Source organism: Nothobranchius furzeri, chromosome 6, assembly GCF_043380555.1.
Source record: "Nothobranchius furzeri strain GRZ-AD chromosome 6, NfurGRZ-RIMD1, whole genome shotgun sequence".
In the NCBI taxonomy this organism is placed as follows: Eukaryota; Metazoa; Chordata; class Actinopteri; order Cyprinodontiformes; family Nothobranchiidae; genus Nothobranchius; species Nothobranchius furzeri.
The window spans coordinates 57,775,861-57,796,392 of NC_091746.1; the positions used below are offsets into that span (position 1 = coordinate 57,775,861).

Here is a 20,532-nt window from a genome sequence, read left to right on the forward strand (position 1 = left end):
TTGAATCACACAACTACAATGGTAGCTATGGAGTGGTCAGAAATACAGTGGGATGCAAATGTTTGTACATCCTTGTTAATCTTCTTGATTTTCCTGTATAAATAGTTTCCTGTATTAATGTCAGTTAAATTTAGCATATAGGAGACACACACAGGGATATTTGAGAAGTGAAATAGTTTATGGGATTTACAGGAAGTGTGCAAAAACTGTATAACCCTAAACCTCCCACTGTCCTGATGGGTGTGACCCCACGAGGAAAGTTGACCATTGAGCAGGATTGATGGTTTATCACTTGGGTCCGTGTGGCAGGGGTGAGGACCACCTCACTCCTGCCACGTGGACCTCAAGGGATAAACCATCAATCCTGCTCAATGGTCAACTTTCCTCGCTTGGTCACCCATGAAGACAGAGGGAGGGTTAAACAAAATTAGGCAGGTGCATAAATTTGGGCACTGTTGTCATCTTATTGATTCGAAAACCTTTATAACTAATTATTGGAACTAAAAATGGTTTGGTAAGCTCTGTGACCCTTGACCTCCATACACAGGTGAATCCAGTAAGAGAGTATGTAAGGGGCCAATTGTAAGTTTCCTTCCTCTTCTAATTTTCTCTGAAGAGTAGCAACATGGGGTCTCAGAACAACTCTCACATGACCCGAAAACAGATTGTTCACCATCATGGTTTAGGGGAAGGATACAGAAAGCTGTCTCAGAGATTTCAGCTGTCTGCTTCCACAGTTAGGAACATGTTGAGGAAATGGAAGACCACAGGTACAGTTCAAGTAGGGCTCCAAGTGGCAGAACAAGACAAATCTGGGATAAATAGAAGCAAAGAATGGTGAGAACAGTCAGAGTCAACCCACAGACCAGCATTAAAAACCTACAACATCATCCTGCTGCAGATGGAGTCTCTGTGCATCGTTCATCTACTCGGTGCACTTCACACAAGGAGATGCTGTATGTGAGAGTTATGCAGAGGAACCCTTTTCTCTGCCCACAGCACAAACAGAGCTGCTTGAGGTTTGCTAAAGCACATTTGGACTAGCCAGCTTCATTTTGGAATAAGGTGCTGTGGACTGATGAAAGTAAAACTGAACCATTTGGGAATAACAAGGGGTGTTACACATGGAGGAAAAACACCTGCTAACTACAGTAAAGCATGGTGGAGGTTCCATCATGCTGTGGGCTGTGTGAACAGTGCAGGGACTGGGAATCTTGTTAAAGTTGAGGGACGCATGGATTCCACTCATCTGCAGATTCTGGAGACCAAAGACCAGGAATCAGCAGCAAAGCTGAAGCTGCACCGGGGCTGGGTCTTTCAACAAGACGACTCTAAACACTGCTAAACATTTACTAAGGCATTCATGCAAAGGAACAAGTAGAACATTCTGGAATAGCCATCTCAGTCCCCAGACCTGAATATTATTGAAAATCTGTGGTGTGAGTTAAAGAGAGCTGTCCATGAAACCTCAGTGAACCAGAGATGTTTTGTAAAGAAGAATGGTCTAAAACACCTTCAACCAGAATCCAGACTCACTGGAAGCTATAGGAAGTGTTTAGACGCTGTTATTTCTGCAAAAGGCAGATCTGCTAAATATTGAGTGCATTTATGCACCTGCCTAATTTTGTTTAAACAACTATCACACACTTTCAGTAAATCCTATAAACTTAGTTTCACTTCTCAAATGCCACTGCGTGTGTCTCCTATACTGAAATATTTACCGCAAAATCAAACAATTTAAACAGGAAAATCACAAAGATTTAGCCTAGTGAACTAGACCAAAATCTTGCTTTGCATTTATTTGGTCTGGCTTGCCCGGCTAATGAAGATAAACACTGACCAAACCTTCACATCCCGCTGTAAAACCTGCAAAAACCTGCTGGTTCTATTCAGAACCAGCTAAAGCCCGATCCACACTCCAGACTCAGGCTGACTGGCTTTTCATTCTGAAATGTTTAATACAATATTGTTATTCTATGAAGTTCCCACTCACTCACCTAACCCTCTATGCCAGTAGGGTTACTGGGACATGGTGCCTATTTCCACCAGTGATTAAGGGAGAGATGGGGGACACTCTGGGCATGTCCATTACAGGGGACAAGATATAACAACCAGGAACTTGTTTAGGGTTGAGGATTAGCCTAACATGCATGTTTGTGGTCTGTGGGAGAAAACCGAGCAAACTAACTCCACACACAGGCTGCAGCGGGATATTGAACAATTTAAACTAACAGCCAACAGTAAAGCTTACAAATTTTTACTTTTATTCCCACAAAAAAAAAAAAAAAATCCCAACAACACAGAATGAATAATATTTTGTAACAGCTCTTGGATATAAATAAATTAGTCCTTATACTTAATGACACATCCGTGTCCTCAAAGGTCATATTACCCCAAATCCTTGATATCAAGTTCAAACCCCCGTCTGCAGTAGCGGATGGCTGCTTGAATGGAGCCAGGTTCTAGTGGAGGTTTCCTCTCCACTGTCGCTGCATGCTTGCTTAGTACAAGGATTGCTGTGAAGACACTGACCTTTAATTGGCATAATAAACTAACTCAATGCACTGGTGAGTAGGTTCAACTGGAATGTTTGTTGCTCTTGTTGCTATCTAAATAAACTGAATGGAATGATTTGAAGAAGAAAAAACAACTAGAAACCAGTTTGATTTGAGGAAAAACGATTCTGGTTTTTGTCATGGTGTGAATATTAGCTTTAGGGAAATTGTCATTTTAAGGGTTAAAATCCTAAAACTGCTTGAATATTTGGTACGTTAAAGGAGGCTGAAGTTGGTTTACAGATCTAAAATTATATTTAGTTTGAATAAATCGAAGTGGTTGTATTATGTAAATGTTCTATTAATTCATTAATGAAAAAAAAAATGTCACAAAAGTCCTCGTTACCAAGCATCGTGCCATGCAGACTTCCCTTAAGTAACAAGCAGTTTGACCACATGGACAAAAATGCCCAGAGTGATGCCTGAAAGCTGTGGATGAAACACGAGTAACCAAAGTGTTTACACCGCCCCTTGTACTTGAGCACATCATCATCCTGAGTAACATGCTGGCCAACACATCTGTTTCCACGTCACACTCATGTAGAATATCCAACACAGCGGTGCGCCATCAGCCAGCATGAAGCCACAACACAAGAAAGAAGTGACACGGATTTAAAAACACGACTAACGCTTTATTCCAATTGGGATTTGCTTTGTGAGTCCATGAGAAGAGTGAAGGACGATGAGCCTCGGAGGAGACTAGGACTTCCTCTTCTTCCTTTTCAGGGCTTTCCATTCTCCCTCCTGAGAGGCCAAACTGCCAAGGAGCACCTTCACCTTCCTCTTCCTCTCTGCATCCCTGAAACACACAATGGGGTCACGATTAAGCAGCAGAACCTTAAGTCCACATCCACACAGAGGTTGGGTTTTCTCCACACCTGTTCATGACCTCGCTGAGCTTTTCTCTGGCCAGGAAGCGCGAGTCCTTCCTAATCTCTCTCAGAGCACCCTTAAACTCCTTCTTGTACTTGTGCTTCAGTCGCTCCCTCTCCCGCTCCTCTCTGGTGCTGCCGCGCTTCTTCCCATAGTCCAAGCTGGTAAAAGAAAAAAGGGTTAATCGCACGGATGCAGCCACGCCCACCACCTGCTGATCTGGGAATGAGCCTTACACTTCAACAATCTTTGGTGTGAGCAGTTTCAGGGGAATGGGCTTCTTCTTCTCAAAAACCAGCCTGCTGTGGGTCAGAGGGGCTTCCTTCAAGCAGTCCAAGATCTCACTGTGGAACTTCTAGAAACAAAAGACTCTGATCAGCTGGAGGAAAAAAACAGCACACAGGACAAACAGCTAAATGTGATCCATTTTCTAAAACACAAACCTGTAAAGGTTTTGGTAAAGTTTGTGTTAAAAGATGCTTAGAAAGAAGAGCTCTGATTGGCTGAAAGACATGTATAAAGGAGGGGAGGTCCTTGTAGAGCAGGCAGCATCTCTTCACCAGGTCCAGACAGGTGGACAAGCAGTTCAACCTGGAATCAGAATAAAAACAAAAAGCTGTCAGTTGTTAATCACACTTTGTTCTGTAAACAGGTCCGTGCTGTTCTCACCGCATGCACTAAAAACAAATGACCTCCACAGCTGTGCAGAGCGACGGAGTTCAGAACCAACAGCTGATCGCCAGTTCCATGTGTCTTGTGGGGACCGGTCATTGAATTCCATTCAATGACATAACCTCAACTAAGGTTCTTTCACACCATCTCTCTAAGAACAGCTATCAGGGTTTTTTTCTTTTACAATGAGGAGAAAAACAGTCGTCCTCTCAATTTCAAATGTCCCTAAATTACAGGTCAACAAAAATTGTCCCCACAATTGAGTGCGCGCACGCACGCACACGCACACACACACACACACACACACACACACACACACACACACAGGATTTGACAAGTATCTGTTAGACAGCCGGTTGATTAGTTATCAGTAAAGTAAGCATTTGTTTTTACAGAAATATGCTAGTAAGCTAAATATGGGTGTGAAATGAAGTTAAATAGAAACACTGATTAAATCCACGTAGTCGGCTCAAGTTTCATCACTTAACACCAAAACTTTTTAAATGATAAATGACTCGCACTTGATTAGCTAGCTCTCGTCAGTCAGACGACTCCAGAAGCTTTACACCAAAGTGTTTTTAAACACTTCTGGGGGACTTTCAGGTGGTTTAATTGGATGTTTGCTGTAATGATTTTAGTTGAGAAGTATACGCTCTCACAAAGTGTGCACGACAGTGCTCTGCTGAAGCTGTTAGCGAGCTTAGCTTTGTGCCCACACACCAGCTGCTGTGTGAAAGCATGCTGACAACTCAGGCTCCTCATGAGAGGACGCTCTGAAACAAACACGTTGTGTGTGTGTGTGCATGTGTGTGCATGCGTGCGTGTGTGTGTGTGCGTGCGTGCATGTATGTGTGTGTACACAGGTAAACACTGACTGAGGCTGATTATATGGGGCCAACTTGCAGCAGCCTAAAGCAGCTGGCTGAAGACAAAATAAACAGAAAGTGTATTTTTCTTATCCATACCCATTTTAATCTGAATTATTTTGCTGAAACTCTCTAAGTAACGCGTCAACCGCCCTCTCCAACCACCACGCTGGGACACTCGTTGACTCTTCACATGCTATTTTTAAACGCTCAGCTGTTAAAGCTTGTAGTGAGTGATATAATCACAAATGTTTCCACTAATATGATGAGAAGGCAAGAAAAAATCTGAGCTTGATGGAACTCTAAAGAAGAAAATGAAGACAGAAAACAAATACTAAATACACAAAAGAGCACAGATTTCATGCTGCTCACAAACAGGAAGTAGATGAATGACTGACACTTCCTGTTTCACTGCTAGTCTTTTTAGTGACAAACGGTGTACAGGCTAGTGTCCACGAATCATGATAAAGTTTTTAAGAGTTTTAAATTATTTAAAATGAACCGTTTTAGCAATTGCTAACAGAGCTAACATCATATTTGTACCCATTTTAGAGCTTCCTCGAATCTCGGGTACTTCATCACAATGGTGTTTTCCCTACATAGTTTATTTAATAACCCCATGAAATTACAATTTCCTCTTCTCGGCGCCATGCAATTGCAGTCATGTATAATGGGAATGTTACATTTAAAAAGAGGAGCAAATGTTATTTTAATTAAAACTCCACATTTTAAATTTGAAAGGAAATAAAGAAATAATTGAAAAAACAAACAAAAAAAAAACCATGGGGATCGTTAGAGTATTTAATGTATTACTCTTTTAAATGTTCCTTTTTAAGTAATCATATGTTAATCCACATAGTTCTCTCCTCTTCTCTCTTGCTGTGGTATGTGGCCTGATAAGCATGGGGATTGGGGAATGCTGTGCCTGACCCCAGGAAAGCTAGCAGGCTGAATGAGTCAGCAGTTTGTACCTGCTAGCAGCCACCCCTGTAACTTGAGACCTCCTTTTTAGAAGGTCCCGCCTTAGATAGAAGCAACAGTGTTATTGGTTAAGTGTGGACAGTGATAGATTGTTCTTTGTCCTTGTTTCCCTGTGTTTCAGTAAAACCAGCTGGAGAGAGGAGGTGCCAGAGAGTTGATAGGAACAGGGCCTAAAACAGGTTCTGAGCCAGTCTCTCTCTGCTGCCTCTCGCAGTGTATAAAACCTACCGACTTCTCTACTGTGTGGTTCATTTCAGGCTATAAAAATACCCAAAAGGGATATAATGTTGCATTTATTCGACAGTTTTTATTGATTGTTATATTTCCATCCAGACTGCAGTAGTTAGTTTTTATACAACTGAGCTAAAGGCAGATTGAAATCAGACTAATCAACTTCACGCTGGCACACTACGATGGTTCTGAATGTCTCTCCAAAAATCGGCAAGACAAACTCCTTCTTTGTTCCTTTTTTAAGTTCATTTCATTTGTTACCATGTGAGTCTCAGCCAAAACTTGTTGGCCCAAACTAATCCCAGACAGTCCTGCTGATTTTACTTTGTTGCCATGACAACATAGTAAAAGAGAGACTGATAGCCTAATGAAGTCTTCCACCCCACACCTACCTGTAGTGGTCTTTGTCCAGGTCACTCCTGGCATCCAGCTCCAGGCGAACGGACAGCGGGAGGCTTTCCTTGCTCCAGCTTTCGCAGCACTCCGAGGACGACAAAACCAGCAGATTGCTGTACTTCCCCGCCAGCCTGAAGGGTGGCACCAGCGTGTAACCTGTAATGCACATCAACACAAGTCAATTCTGTTCTAGATCAGAGCAAAACATTGGTGATTAACTTATGAACATGTGTAGGGAAGCCTGAGTGAAGGAAGCACCGAGAGATGTCTTGTCCTGCACGGCTAGATGGAGCGTTCCAGACAGGAAGTTGATGAGCTCAGGCAGGAAGCGCTTCGACAGCGAGACATACTCGACAGCCAGACAGCATAGAACCAGACCCGATGTCAGGTCCTGTAACGATCTCACAGGGCACTATACACACATACACACACAAGAGTTGAAAACAGTCTTATAAAGATAAACACTAATAAAGGTGGGATGCACTGCAAAAACACTTTTCAAATAACATTTTTTTAAATGCCTCATTTTTAGACATTTTGTTTCATCTTTAGTCTAAAAAGAAAAATTTGTCTCTAGACAAATAACCACCCACCATCCAGGCCAGCTGAGAGACATAGTCCCTCCAGCGTGCCCCGGATCTTCCTTTAGGCCTCCCCGGTTGGGTGCCTAAAATCCTCACCAGGGAGGCATCCTAACTAGATGCCCAAGCCACCTCAATGGCCGGATGACTGAGCTTCTCATCCTATCTCTACCCCCAGCAGGTCTCTGAGGTCCAGTGACCAAAGCCTACTGGTTGTGCAGCACCAGGCTTAAGACCAAAGGTGACAGATCATTTGCTGCTGTGGTCCCCAGACTCTGGACCTCTCTCCCCCTGAGCCTGAGATCAGTGGACTCAGTGGTCTCCTTCAAAAAGCAGCTGAAAACTCACTTGCTCAAGCTACAGGGTATCTGCAGGTTTAAGGGAGCCAAATTTAAGACTTTTTAAGACCTTTTTTAAGGCCACTTTGACCAAATTTAAGCTATTTTTTAAATTTAATTTAAGCTATAATTTCCAGCTATTGCCTGGAACCGGTGCTAACCACGTCGCGAACGTGGGATTAACCATCCAGTTACCATTAAAGTTGCCCTTCCCCATGGCGCAAGCTCCCACTAGCTTAACCAGCTAATGTTCTCATCTAAAAATAGCCCCCTTTCACAACCAACTGAACGTGCACGGTTCCGCTTACGCCAACATCACACACAAAAAATGCTGAAGACTAACTAGATATTCTCGAAAATTTTATAGGAATAAAATAATCTTGTTTATTGGGTCTTTTAAAATTTAAGACCTTTGGAAACTGTATTTAAGGATTATTTGTCATTTTTAAGGATTTTTAAGGCCTTAAATTTGGAAAAGCAAATTTAAGACTTTTTAAGACTTTTTAAGGACCCGCGGATACCCTGAAGCTAGTTTTGGTGTGACCTTCATCACCCTCTCCTTGTTCTGCTCTCCCTACCTATTCCACCTTCCTCAGGATCCACTGATTTCCCTCTTTCATATTCACTCTCTCTTTCTTTACATTTTTGAATCACAATTGTCTATTTTTTTTGCTCATTTTGAATATATTTTTAATCATTTTCCAAGTTCTTTTTTATATTTTACATTTTGTGTTTTTGTGAAGCGCCTTGTGATTTTTATCTTGAGAGGCGCTATAGAAAAGATCTTTTCTTCTTCTTCTTCTTCTAAGGAGAGCCCAGCCACCCTGTGGAGAAAACTCATTTCAGCTGCTTGCATCCTCAATCTCACACTTCGGCCATTACCCAAAGCTTGTGACCATTGGTGAGGGTAGGAACGTAGATGGACCAGTAACTCGAGCCATTCCAGCTCAGCTCTCTCTTCACCACGATAGACCGGTACAATGCAGCACCAATCTGCCTATCGATCTCACGCTCCAGCTTTCCCTCACTCATGAACAAGACCCTGAGATACATCAACTCCTCCGCTTGGGCAGGACCTCATCCCTCACCAGGACAGAATTTGGAGTCTTATTTCCTGATATTTGGACATCTCGCCCCAGATTGGATAACAGCAACACAACTCTACCCCTGTTTTATCTCCACAAATAACACAAGCCTGGATGACTTCTGCCTTGAAGTTGCTAATGCTAACGGTTATCTTAAACGAGCAGAAACATCCACTGCTGATTACTGGACATTAAACCAACAACAGCCTTCCTCATTGTGAGTCAAGATGGGTGAGTCCATCAGTGCCAATTCACAGCGTGACGTAGATTTGTGAGGATTTTCAAGTCCTAGAAATTCACTGTGTTTTCTATCAGAAGCTAATGCAGCAGATAGGTGTAGGAGACTATTTTCATGTTCAGCCTGCATGAAAAGCTCAGTGACTGATAATAAAAAAAAAACATTTAAAAAATGTTTTTTCAGACAACCACACCTTATAAACTAGCAAAAGAATCTGAATTTTGATTTCTAGTTTTAAGAATTCTAGCCAAGTATATTTTGCTAGGATCATATTTAAGAATGTTTGCCTTATCTTATGTAATTCCATTTTCTTAAGAGAAAAATTTATTTTCTTAAGAATTGGACAAAATGTCTAAAAAACTAGTCTTTTTTTACTTTGTTAGAAACCAGTTTTGCAATGTGGTTACCTTGGTGAGGGCCTGGCAGATGAGGAGCAGAGCTGGAGTGGTAACTGGGTGTCTGAAATCGGAGGTGGGAAACAGCAGCGCCGTCACCTTCAGGTAGATCAGCTTCAAACACAAAAACAAAACAACCGTTCACCCAAACAAACCCGTCACAGAAGCCATTCTGCTTTCAGATTCTTCTCGTTTTTCAACAGAATTATCCACATTATGCTTTTTCCCACCATTACTCTGCCAAAAAGGTGCGTACCATGTCGAGAGTGGGGAAAGAGGCATGACCTTTGACCTCAAGCACCTCCTCCATGCTGTGGGCGGCATCTCCCAGGATGCTCTGCATGGCCTGGCAGGCAGCTAGTGGAAACATCTGGCACAACGTGTACAGCTCCCTTCAGGAACAGGAACGCTGGTCATTACATGGTGAAAGAGTGAACTACAAAAACAGAGATTTATGTTTTGAACTGACGGAATGAGTTTGTCCACGGTGGTGAGTTCAGGCGGACTCCGGGTTGCCAGTTCTCCGATGTACTCCAGCAGGAAACCAAACAGTTTCTAACGTGAACACAAAGAGAAGACCGTCAGCATTTAGAGCTAATGTAAGAAAAACCCACTGCTCCATGCTTACCTGCAGCTTGAGCTTGTTGCCCGCAGCTAAACTTGGATGGTTGCACTTCTGAGTCCTTGCCACAATGAGGCGCTGGTTTTCCGGGGTGTGACCACGAAGCAGACGTCTCAGGTCTTCGTAGCTCTCAGGAGCTAAAAGGAAAATAATAATTAGAGGCAGTGAAAGGCACACACGGCAGCAGCTAAAGAGAAACCCGACCTCACCGGGGAACGTGTACGGTAGTTCTGCTTTAGCCGCCTCCTGTTGGGCCTTCAGCTCCTCTCTGCTCAGACTTTGTTTGGGTTTGCTGCTCGTCTCCTCCTCACTTTCCTGCTCAGAGTCCAGGTCTGAGTGGCCATCTTCCTCCTCACTGCTGCACTCTTCCTCTTCCTCCTCACCTCCATCCGACTCATCTTCCTCCTCACCTCCATCCGACTCCTCTTCCTCCTCGCCCTGCTCCTCTTCTAACTCTTCTTTCTGGTTTGCTTCTGTTTCCTTCCCAATGTTCCATTTTCCGTCCTTTAACCCAACATTAAAACACATTTAGAGGTAAAAGACTCGGATCAACACCTAACATGACCCAGGAGACCGTCTCCCACCTGATAGGAGAGGGTCTTCTTGTCGTGTTTATCCAGGATGAAGCCGTCATTCAGATCATCAGCAGACAAGTGGGCCGGTCGCTGCACTCCGTCCCCGCCGTCCTCTCCAATCATTCTCCTCAGACGGTCAGCCTGATCAAATAAATGTATATCAAATAAAAAACACAATTAATCTAGTAACTATGACACCTTCTCTGCACTCTCACCTCCAGCTTCTGCAGCTTCTCCTCCTCCTCCTTGGCCAGCTCCTCCGGCGACTTCATCCTCTCTGAGGGCTGAGCCTTCATCTCGAAGCCGAGCTCTCGGACCATCATGTCGTACTCCTCTAGCTGGGACGCACCAAAAGAAACAGAGATAAAGGAAACATCCGACAGCCACGGAGCAGAGAGGAACACCACGTCCCTACCTTGGGTTTCTCCTCCGGTTTGTCGGTCTGCTCAGATTTGGGTGTTTTCTTCACCATCAGAGCCTGGATGCTCTTCCACTCCTGATCCAGCTTCTCTGTCAGCTCCTGCGCCTCCTCCCTCTGTACCTGCCGCTCCCTCTGAGAGGAGAGCACAGCGCTAGTCCCGTGGGGATAAAATCTCTAGGAGAGCACTTCAATAACAGGGTTTCCCCCAGAAAATGAGTTAAGTCTGGTGGATTCGGCCATCAGATGGGGAAGTGGGGGGGGGGGGGGGGGGGGGGTTGCACACGCTCCTCTGCTGTTTCTCGCCAGTATCAGCTGATGGAGGGCTCTAGTTTTGTTGCGTCGTTCTTGTCAGCGGACACGGTAGGATCGGGGAGGGGGGCGGGGCAAAGCCTGGTGGGCCGCCAGGCTTATAAAGCGCTGGGCGACACCCTGAATAATTACCCCGTTGCCAGCTCACCTTCTCCAGCTTGGACTTCTGGATGAGCTCCTCGATGAGCTCCTGCCTGGACTTGGCCCTCTGGTTTCCCTGCTCTTCCTGCTCCTCTGACGTCTTCTTCCTGAGGAGACCTCCACCTCCTCCAAAATGTGAGGCGGTCAGCTCAGCTAGAAGTGGAAAAAAAAAAAGACAAAAAACCCAACATGTTTAATTTTAGACGTCCATGACAGGAGATCGTTGGTGATTTTTCCAGCTCACACTCACCGGATAAAAGCCCCTTCTCCTCTGATTCATCATCACTGTTCACGTTGTCGTTAAACTTCTCTATTTCAGCCAAAGACTGGCCGTAATGAGTCAGCTCCTCCTCCTCGTTCAGGTTGTACACGTCTTTCTTTTCATGAACACGCTACAAACCCAACAAGGTTTGAGTTCAGTGCCTCATAAGATTCAGTTTTACTTGTTCAGACAAAAAAAGCAAAAATCTCCACAAAATAAGCTAAAGCCGGCTGTAAATACACACCCCTCTCAGGTGGAACTCACCTGTCTTTCAATGGCAAACCTCTGCAGGATCTTGTCTTCTGGAGCCATCTTGGTGTCATATTCTCCAAATCGCCGATCGACAAATTTGTTGGCCTTGTTTTTTTGTTTGTATTCCTTCAGAAGAGTCTCTTTCCTCTACAAACAAGAACATAAAACCTTAAAAAGCTGCTTATGATTGATGGAAACTCAGCTCCCAACGACCTGATGAAGCCCCGCTCAAACTCCTCAGACACGCGTCCAAAAGAGAAAACTAAAGAAAACTCGACTTTTCCAGATTGGTTGCTGATTTATTTTTATTTTTGCTGAACGCCGCTCAGGGTGGTGCTGTGAGCTCGTCGTTTTACAGCTAAGAAAGTGGTAATGTGATCTGGTGTGTTCAGACCTGTAGCTGCCAGATTTAGTGCTGAAATCCCACTCATTTACAGAATACACTACAGAATCTGGCAGCTTCTCGTTTTATTCAGGTCAACGCTTAAGGCCTCCGTTAGACAAATGAGGCGTTTATATAATGTTCATTTATAAGATAAAGTGTTACATCAGTTAAGTCAAAGGTTCTGGTTTTAAAAGTGAAAAAAGCTTTTCTAAGTCTTTGACTGTGTCAGGAAGTTAAAGATGAACAGATATGAATAATTATAATTTATAAAATTATCTCCTGGAGGCCTGAAGCTCTGCTCCTGATGTTAGCTCATCCTAAAACACTTTTATTCTGAAGGTTTAAATTATTTTTATCTCAAACAAAAACAAGAATTTGAAGAAAAAAAAATCCTATTTTTGAAAAAATAAAAAAAGAACAAAACAAGAAGAAATAAAACTTAATTCACATATTTTAAAGAGAACAGGAGCTCGTTGAAATCCATCCCCAAACAACTTCCTGTTATATTACTGTTGGCCAGGTCATGTTTGTATAAGAAAACATGTTCTCCAGCATTTTACCTGCTGAAAAAAGCATTTGCATGCATGCTGGAAGCATTTCAGTTTGTTTCACATTAATAAGTATGGAAAAACACATAAAAGCAATGAAGCAAGAACTTAAGCTCACTACTACTTATTTATTTTTACTACTCTTTTTTCGTTCCACCTCATGTTTGACTTGTTTAAATAATTAATAAACCAATGTGTGATTCATTAACTGTCCGGCAAAGTCAGGAACCCTAACCCTGTTTAAATACTCTGAAATGATGAATGCAACAAAATAAAAAATAAATAAAAAAAGATTATTAGCAAAACATCAAATTTTATTTTGAACTGAGCAGCAAACTGAAGACTACTGCAATGTGTTTGTTCTTTTAGACCATTTTAATACTTTCTTTAAAGTGACAATGTGTAGTTTTTACCATTAATCTCTGGAAATATCCATTAAATGTTGTAAATGAATTATAAGAATAAAAAGATACCCAGTTTTTTAAAATATTGGTGAATTCATAACATAAAATCATAAAATCAGATCTAAAATACATGGGAGCTAGTCTAAGGGTGTTTCTCAATGTCAAGGCGCCTGGCCTTGCGAGGCGATGTCTTGCTAGGCCAGGCGCCTTGCTCACAAGGACACTGTCCTTCCTTGGTCAAAGAAAACGGTTAAATGGAACAGACTTGCATCACGTGACCGCGTCTTCCGTGGCTTCCACGGCGGTCACATAACGTCACATGAAACAGGAGATAACGTTATATTATATACGTACAATTTTAACGATGTATAATGAAATTGTGTATATATTTGTTAAATTAAATACAAACAAGTTACTACCCGCTAGCCACCGAAGCTGCAACTACTAAGCAACTAACAAACCATAGATAACTTCTTTGGATCTAAAAGAAAAAACATTTTAATTCATTAACTGCCAGTCGTTTCCTGGTCGGTAAAGCCCTTCGCTGCCACAGTTTCTCACCATTTTTACTGTTTTTTTTTAAGAGTCACAGAACGTTGCGTGCTAAGATGATGTTGACGCCAAAACAACCAAAACAAAGCGGAGACTCACCTCTTTTCCAGTTCGCGCCTCACTTTTTTACAGCAGCGGCCCAAAACGATCTCCTAACACATGGATTTTCTGCTTCCTGATCACGTGACGTGTGACGTACGCGGATGAAGATCGGCTTTAGAGCTGAGATGTTTGTTCTCATGGAGTGGGGGCTCGTTTTGATGCCCACACAGTAAAAAAATGCAAATGTAACTTCAGTCGTCAATGGCAGTGAATGAGTTAAATTAGTTGGCTTACATTTAAACTTGAAATTTGCTGGCGAAGTAGCTGCCAGCTTCAGATTTGCCATCCTTTTGAAAATATTGCGGTGTATTCTGGGTAATTTTTGACCAAGGCTTCACTACAAGACACCTCCCGTGTATCCTTGCTCAGCTAGCTAAATGGCTACCAAACGGAGAACAAACGCCTCGGTAGAACATAGGGATGCACCGATGGATCGGGATTTGATCCCAATCGGCCGATAGCGCCCCTATCGGTTTTGATCGGAGTTTTCAAAATAGATCAAAGCAGACCGATCAGACCATTTTAGATTAGGTTACATTTCCTTTATTCCCAGATTATGTAGTTTGTAGCACTCATTATAATGTTGTAGAAAATTTCTGGCCAATCCACGTGATCGGTATCGGTGATCAGCATTCTTTGATATCGGTATCGGTGATCTGCAACAAAAAACCTGATCGGTGCATCCCTAGTAGAACATGGACATTGGAACACGTCTTGACGATTCCTGATGACGTATCTCCTAGGCAACCGGGGCGGGACCAAAACAGCAAGACAACGTTCCTTGGCATTGAGAAACACCCCAAGTCTCTGGGCGACACCATATTGGATGTCCTGTTTCCTTCTACGGAAGACTGCGAGGACAAAATGTATTTACTGATTTGTAACAAATGGTTACAAACCTTTAAGCATTATTAAACGCTCTTTCACACATTTACCTCTTCACTCATTGCCAGTGATGTAAGGGAATATGATGTTCTTGTTATTTTGCTGAAGTTTGCACTCCCCAGGCCTTTTTGATCCTAATGGCCATCTGCTGGTAAGGTCTTACTTGAACACAAAAATAATGCTTGCTTCCAATGATTTAGGTATCTACTGCTCCCTATCGCCAGGGAAAACACACACCGTCACTTTAAAAGAGACTAGGCAGTTTAGGCTCGCTTTTAGCACCCCCTAGTGTCTGTTTGTAGAACCGAAAGCAAAATGTATCTCCTCGCTGTGCGTTCTTCTTTTTAACACCTTATTCTAACAGCTGAAAAGTCTCCACAGCCTTCCTTAGTGTCTACAGGAGTGATTCACCACTAAAGTAAACAAATCAACTGTGTTCATGATCTAAAACATGCTGGAAGCAGATTGCAGTGCCAGGTATTTCAGCTCAACAGAGCAGCCGACCACTCTGAACTTGCAAGTGGAATATTCTGGCCATGGGGGCGATAGGGCCTTTCATTACCTACGTAAAGGGTCATTTTAGCACATACTGGCTAAAGAATTTTTCTTTTAATATGAAAAAGTTGCAAAGTATCTCTTTAAGAATGAAGACACAATCTGTCCTCTCGTAATAAAAGGTAGTTTTTGACCATAGTCAAATTTATCCTCATTTTTGTTTCTTAATATTTAGAATTAATGTTACTTCTTGCATAATGTTTTTAAGCTGTTCCCAAAAAGTGCAGCTTAGTGGCGTGAAATCTGATATGTGTGCTGTTCAAACACAGCAGCTGGTATGGTGAACTACAGTGAGAGCAGACTGCAGGTAGAAGAAAAGCTAGAGAGATGGAGATGTGTACTGGAAAAGAGAGGAACGAAGATGAGTCGCAGCATGTGTGAATACATGTGTGTAAATGAGGGACACAGGTGGACAGGGAGTAACAGTAAAGAAGAAGTACTTGGGTCTATGGTCCAAAGGTATGGGGAGTCTGGAAAAGAGGTGAAGATGTCATGATGAAGCAGGTTGGAATGGGAGGAGAAAAGTGTCAGGGTTTCAGCAAGACTGAAGGGAAACATTTAAAAGACAGCAGTGAGACCAGACATGTTGTTTGGTTTAGAGACAGGAGGAAGAACTGGAGGTTTCAAGTTGTTGAGGTTCTCTTTGGGAGTGGTGAGGATGGATAGGATCAGGAGTGAGTCCATCAGAGGGACAGCTCATGTGAGATGTCTTGGAGATAAAGTCAGAGAGGACAGAATGAGATGGTCTGGACATGTCCAGAGGAGAGACATGATCACATAGGTAGAAGGAGGCTGAGAAGAACTTAGTGGACGTGGTGAAAGAGGACATGGAGTTAGTTGGTGTTAGGGTTGAGAATGCAGAAGATCTGGAAAATTTTCATAAAAAGAAAAATCAAAGAACATTATTTCAATAAGAAATTTTTCGACTGTGCGGATATTTTGTTGAGCTAAATGTGCAGCAATTTCTCCAACAAGTCAGAGAATGAAGGGATCTGATTGTTACCTTATTGATGGCTTTGGACCGAGACACCCCAGGCAGACCCACGTCATGTTTACTTTTTCGTCCCAGAACATCAAACTTCTTTCGGTTAATTTTCACCTCAAATGGGTTGTTTTTTATCTCAGAGGCCGTCTTGGTTTTACGGACCTTGTCTGCGAGACTCTTCTTTTTGGGTGGCTTCCCCATCTGTGGGGGAGACAAGAGACTGGTGAGGTGACGTCACTGCTGCTGCTGTAAAACAGGCTCTGGTTAGCATCGTATTAAACTTAGGTTTTTTTGGTAGAAGCACTTCTATATTTAATACGAGCTACGTGAAAACAATAAAAAATAATTTGCACTGTGCTGGTTAAGTGCGCTACAAATCTTCCCAAGACCAGTCTGAGTCGCTTGTAAACAAATAAACATTTTGAGAAACCGGAAACGTTTACCTTCAATCTGTGCTGACTAGACGATTCATCAAACCCGTTTGGAATAAAACATGAGAACAAAACTCTGCAGAGTCCCACTGGAAAAGGAAATAGTTTAGACTTTTGCTATCCACGTTGCTTCACGGGATTCCCATTTTTCAGCACGAGAACGCGATGTCAGAGTTCAATTCGGCTAACAACTTCCGGTGTGAAATTCTTAACAGCGTCTCTAGCGTTGAAAACACGTAATAACACACAATAAGCTCGATTCTGTAAAGTAAAAGAAAACCTACCTTATTTTTGATTTCTATTAAACAATAATTCGTTGAAAAACACTTGAATTCGTCATGAAGCGTTGCTCCACAAAACATCAGTGGACTTGTGCAAAAATGTTTTTGTAGGGACACTTTTAATGGTTAGAGCATTTATTTATGTAGAGTATGTTGGTACCTTTGAGTTATTTACTGATTGCATAAGTGTGTGTGTGTGTGTGTGTGAGTGAGAGAGAGAGAGAGAGAATAACTATTAAATCAAATATTGGTTTAATGATTGATTTAATACCCCCTAAAATTTCCACAAGAGCCATTTTAAATTTTATGCAGTAAAATGTCTCAGTATACTTCCACTGACAATTGAAGGGATTTAATCTATATTCTATGTAAAACATGCCACAGTGACATGTCTGCACAACAGAAGCAAGTGATTCTATTGAAAATCTATAATGTATATGAACATATGTTATGTATAATATAACTACACAACACTGCCGTTGAAGAGTGTTTTTTATTCATGGTTGTAGAACAAGTGAAAACATAACAAAACAAGAAGAATTAACAAGTTTCTGGATTAAATAATTCAAAACAAAAGGTTAGATGATAAAACAAGAATTCAGAGATTTTTAAGCAAACAAAATTTAAAATGCAATTAAAAAGGGGTTGGGAGTCATTTTTGAGGTCGCACACAAAGCTTTGCAAATGCAGCACCTGTTGTGAGCAAGTTCATTTTAATAGAGTTAGATGAACCTGATCTCTACATTTTTGCATTTTGGTTTATTATAAAAGCTGATTAAAACAAGATGGATGGCCTAAACCTAGAAATGAAACAGAAATAACTCTTAATAAAAATGTTTATATCCTCAAAATCAAATTGATTTAAAAATGCTGATAAGACCCAGTGTAGTCTAGAGATCGATAATGAAGCTTTGGGACATCACCATTTTCATCTTCTATATGATGACTCAGTCTGCTTTCAGACAGAAACTATTAAATCAAAAACGTAAAATATCACTTTTTGTTTCCCCACTGACCAAGTGACAAATGATTTAGTCAAATAAAAAGCTAAAACAGTGGAAAACCATTAACTTTCTTCACAGATCGACTCAAAGCCGACAAACGATGCAGAAAGTAACTTGAAATAAATCTAGTTTATGATTTTAACGCATAGATAACAGTGGTGTTAGAATAAAAATGTAAAAAGTCACAGAGTAGATGTAAAATGTAGTGAATGCTTTAACAGGAACATCAACATGTTTTGTTCTTTCACAGCTTCGGGAAAAAAAGGGTATCTGTAGACGTAACTGTCAGAATTTACCAGCAGATAAACGAGACGGTGCAAGCTCCTCTTCTGGGTGTGACTGTTATACTCTTAAAAGACACTTTTATATTTAGATACAATCCCTTTACATTCTAGTGGTTACAACGGTTAATAATTCAAAACAATAGCAGACAAGCTTGTGGGCCCGCAGTAATAAACATGCAGAAAAAGGCCGAGTGGAGTGGACGAGACCAACAGCATCACTCACAACTAAAAGCTCAGAATGATCAGAAACATCAATGTTTTTACTTTGCGTACAAAAATGGCACAAACAAATAAAGATGTCAAATAGGTTAATAAGCCTGAAACGGATGAAATTAACAGAAAGCCTAATTTTATCGTGTCTCGCTTGAAGCGACAGAAGGTGAAACGGAGCAGAGGCCTGGAGGAACGATGTTCCGACATTCTTCAATCTTATGATTCAGACTTTTTTTTGTTTTTCTTTAGGAAGGAGGGAGTGCGGAACTTCTTTTTCTTTTTGGAGGGCGATTTGCTGGGAGACTCGTCTCCTTCCTGGTCCCCGGCGTCGGCGGGTTCCTCCCCCTCAGCTGCCCCTGTGGTGGCAGGTGCAGGGGCGGAGTCTTCAGCGGGCAGCGCCGGAGCATCGGAGGGGTCGTCGGGGCTCAGATCTGGAAGGGTCTGTCTCAGGGTGGCTGCATCACTCTCGTCCTTATAGGCTTGTTCTGGTGGGGACTCTGATGGGGAGGGAGGGAGAGTTAGTGAGGGGAGAAGGCGGTGGCTGGATCTGCCAACATGGCGGTCAAGATCCTGCAAATCAATTTATGGATGCGCAGCAAAATCCACACAACCGTCTACTTAAATGCTTCACCTTGTCAGTTCAGGAGTCTGTAAGAAAGCTTACGACACGAGTCCCAGAGGACAAGGCTGTTACTTCCACTAAAGTACATTCTACATAAAACACTCGAACGATGCACATGACACACACACACACACACACACGCACCCTTCCTAACTCTAATCTTTGACAAAGAGCTAAAAACCCAACATTTGTCAAGATTCCTTCTTTCCAAAGTTCAAATGGGTTCACAGATTTTGATATTTTACCTTCATTTATACAGGCAAATCTTAATGAGTGCACTTCCCTTGTTCATCTGCACCCTGTGTACAAAATAAAGTGGAAAAACAGAGAAAAGGCCTCAATGTCAAAAAAATAGTCAAACCTTTCAGGTGTCTCTGAAGATTGGAAACCAAAACCACACAGGTGAGTCAAGAAGGACAGAAAAGCAAATTCATTCAAACTTGGAGCAGCTCTCATGAAACAATCCGTTAACAACGATCAGCCAAAAGAATCCTAAATGAGCCCACTTTTAGTTTTAATCCACACGTTTAGACACACAAGTCTTATTTTAAGGTCACCTGTTTGCAATAAGTTGCTACAGTTTTGAAGAATAAATAAATAAAGTTTCCATTTTGAACCGCTGGAAGCACAACCCCAGCTGTTTAAAGGGGTGGGACACTAATTTGAGTACAGCAATAGCCGAGTTTGGCCAATTCCTTTAACACGTAGCAAAAGCTGAGCAAATCATCAAATTTAATTTCAGTTTAGGCCTGAAAAAAAATCACTGACAAAAAAAAGTTACTCTTAATGTTTTTGTCCCATGTAAGTGATATTTTAATGCTTTCATGCATGAATAACTTCAGCAAGGAACGCTTTCCCTGATTCATAGTCCCTGAAAAACATGTTTTAAACCTTTTTCCTCCAAATACCCTCTCATATTCACACACACACACACACACACACACACACACACACACACACACACACACACACACACACACACACACACACACACACACACACACACACACACACACACACACACACACACACACACACACACACACACACTATTTACTGTCAGAGTACTAGAGTTCCAGAAATGAACGTTTTGCTCAGATCATGTACTTGTTGCTTAGACACCCAGGCTTCCGTAGCAGCTCTTCGGTGCTTTAGCAGCAGCGCCGACAGAAAAGAGCCAAAATAAATTTTAAAACATGTTACAAAAATTATTCATATTCTTTCTATCCTAAGTAGGCAAGGGCTTTTTTACAGTAGTAGTACTGATTCCAGTATGTTACATTTATTTTGGATCCATTATTTATACTGTATTAGGTTTTAAACGATGGTTTTAAATCACCACTGAACAGCTCAACTCTGCCACCTACTGACTTGTGTCAAAAGCCTTTTTAAAATATGAACTCGGGATCAGAATCCTGCAATAAGGTGGTTACCCGTGGGTGACCTTGGTACAAGTATTTTCAACTATAATAATATAGAATCCAACTA

The 20,532-nt window shown here is 41.9% G+C and overlaps 2 protein-coding genes across 13 annotated transcripts in view; both read right to left on the reverse strand.

Moving 5' to 3' along the window:
- Positions 1-3,166: 3,166 nt before the first annotated feature.
- nop14 (NOP14 nucleolar protein homolog (yeast)) lies at positions 3,167-16,794 on the reverse strand. Its single transcript, XM_015942856.3, has 19 exons — positions 16,653-16,794; positions 16,228-16,410; positions 11,806-11,940; positions 11,530-11,671; positions 11,287-11,432; positions 10,824-10,961; positions 10,624-10,746; positions 10,418-10,549; positions 10,043-10,337; positions 9,840-9,970; positions 9,681-9,766; positions 9,468-9,603; positions 9,224-9,325; positions 6,833-6,986; positions 6,571-6,730; positions 3,872-4,019; positions 3,665-3,783; positions 3,434-3,589; positions 3,167-3,354 (listed from the first exon to the last, which is right to left on the reverse strand). The coding sequence occupies exons 2-19, from the start codon at positions 16,408-16,410 to the stop codon at positions 3,255-3,257; spliced, it is 2,586 nt and encodes an 861-aa protein (XP_015798342.3). The 5' UTR covers positions 16,653-16,794; the 3' UTR covers positions 3,167-3,254.
- Positions 16,795-17,898: 1,104 nt separating this feature from the next.
- add1 (adducin 1 (alpha)) overlaps positions 17,899-20,532 on the reverse strand; it is a 39,603-nt gene continuing 36,969 nt past the window's right edge. For 7 of the 12 annotated variants that reach the window (XM_070552352.1, XM_070552351.1, XM_070552359.1 and 4 more), the window contains one exon: positions 17,899-18,919. In XM_070552352.1, coding sequence (XP_070408453.1) covers positions 18,639-18,919 — 281 coding nt within the window. In that variant the 3' untranslated portion in view covers positions 17,899-18,638. Of the gene's footprint in view, positions 18,920-19,289; positions 19,344-20,532 lie in introns of those variants that run through there. The other 5 variants (XR_011520878.1, XM_070552357.1, XM_070552353.1 and 2 more) reach the window with 3 other exon arrangements.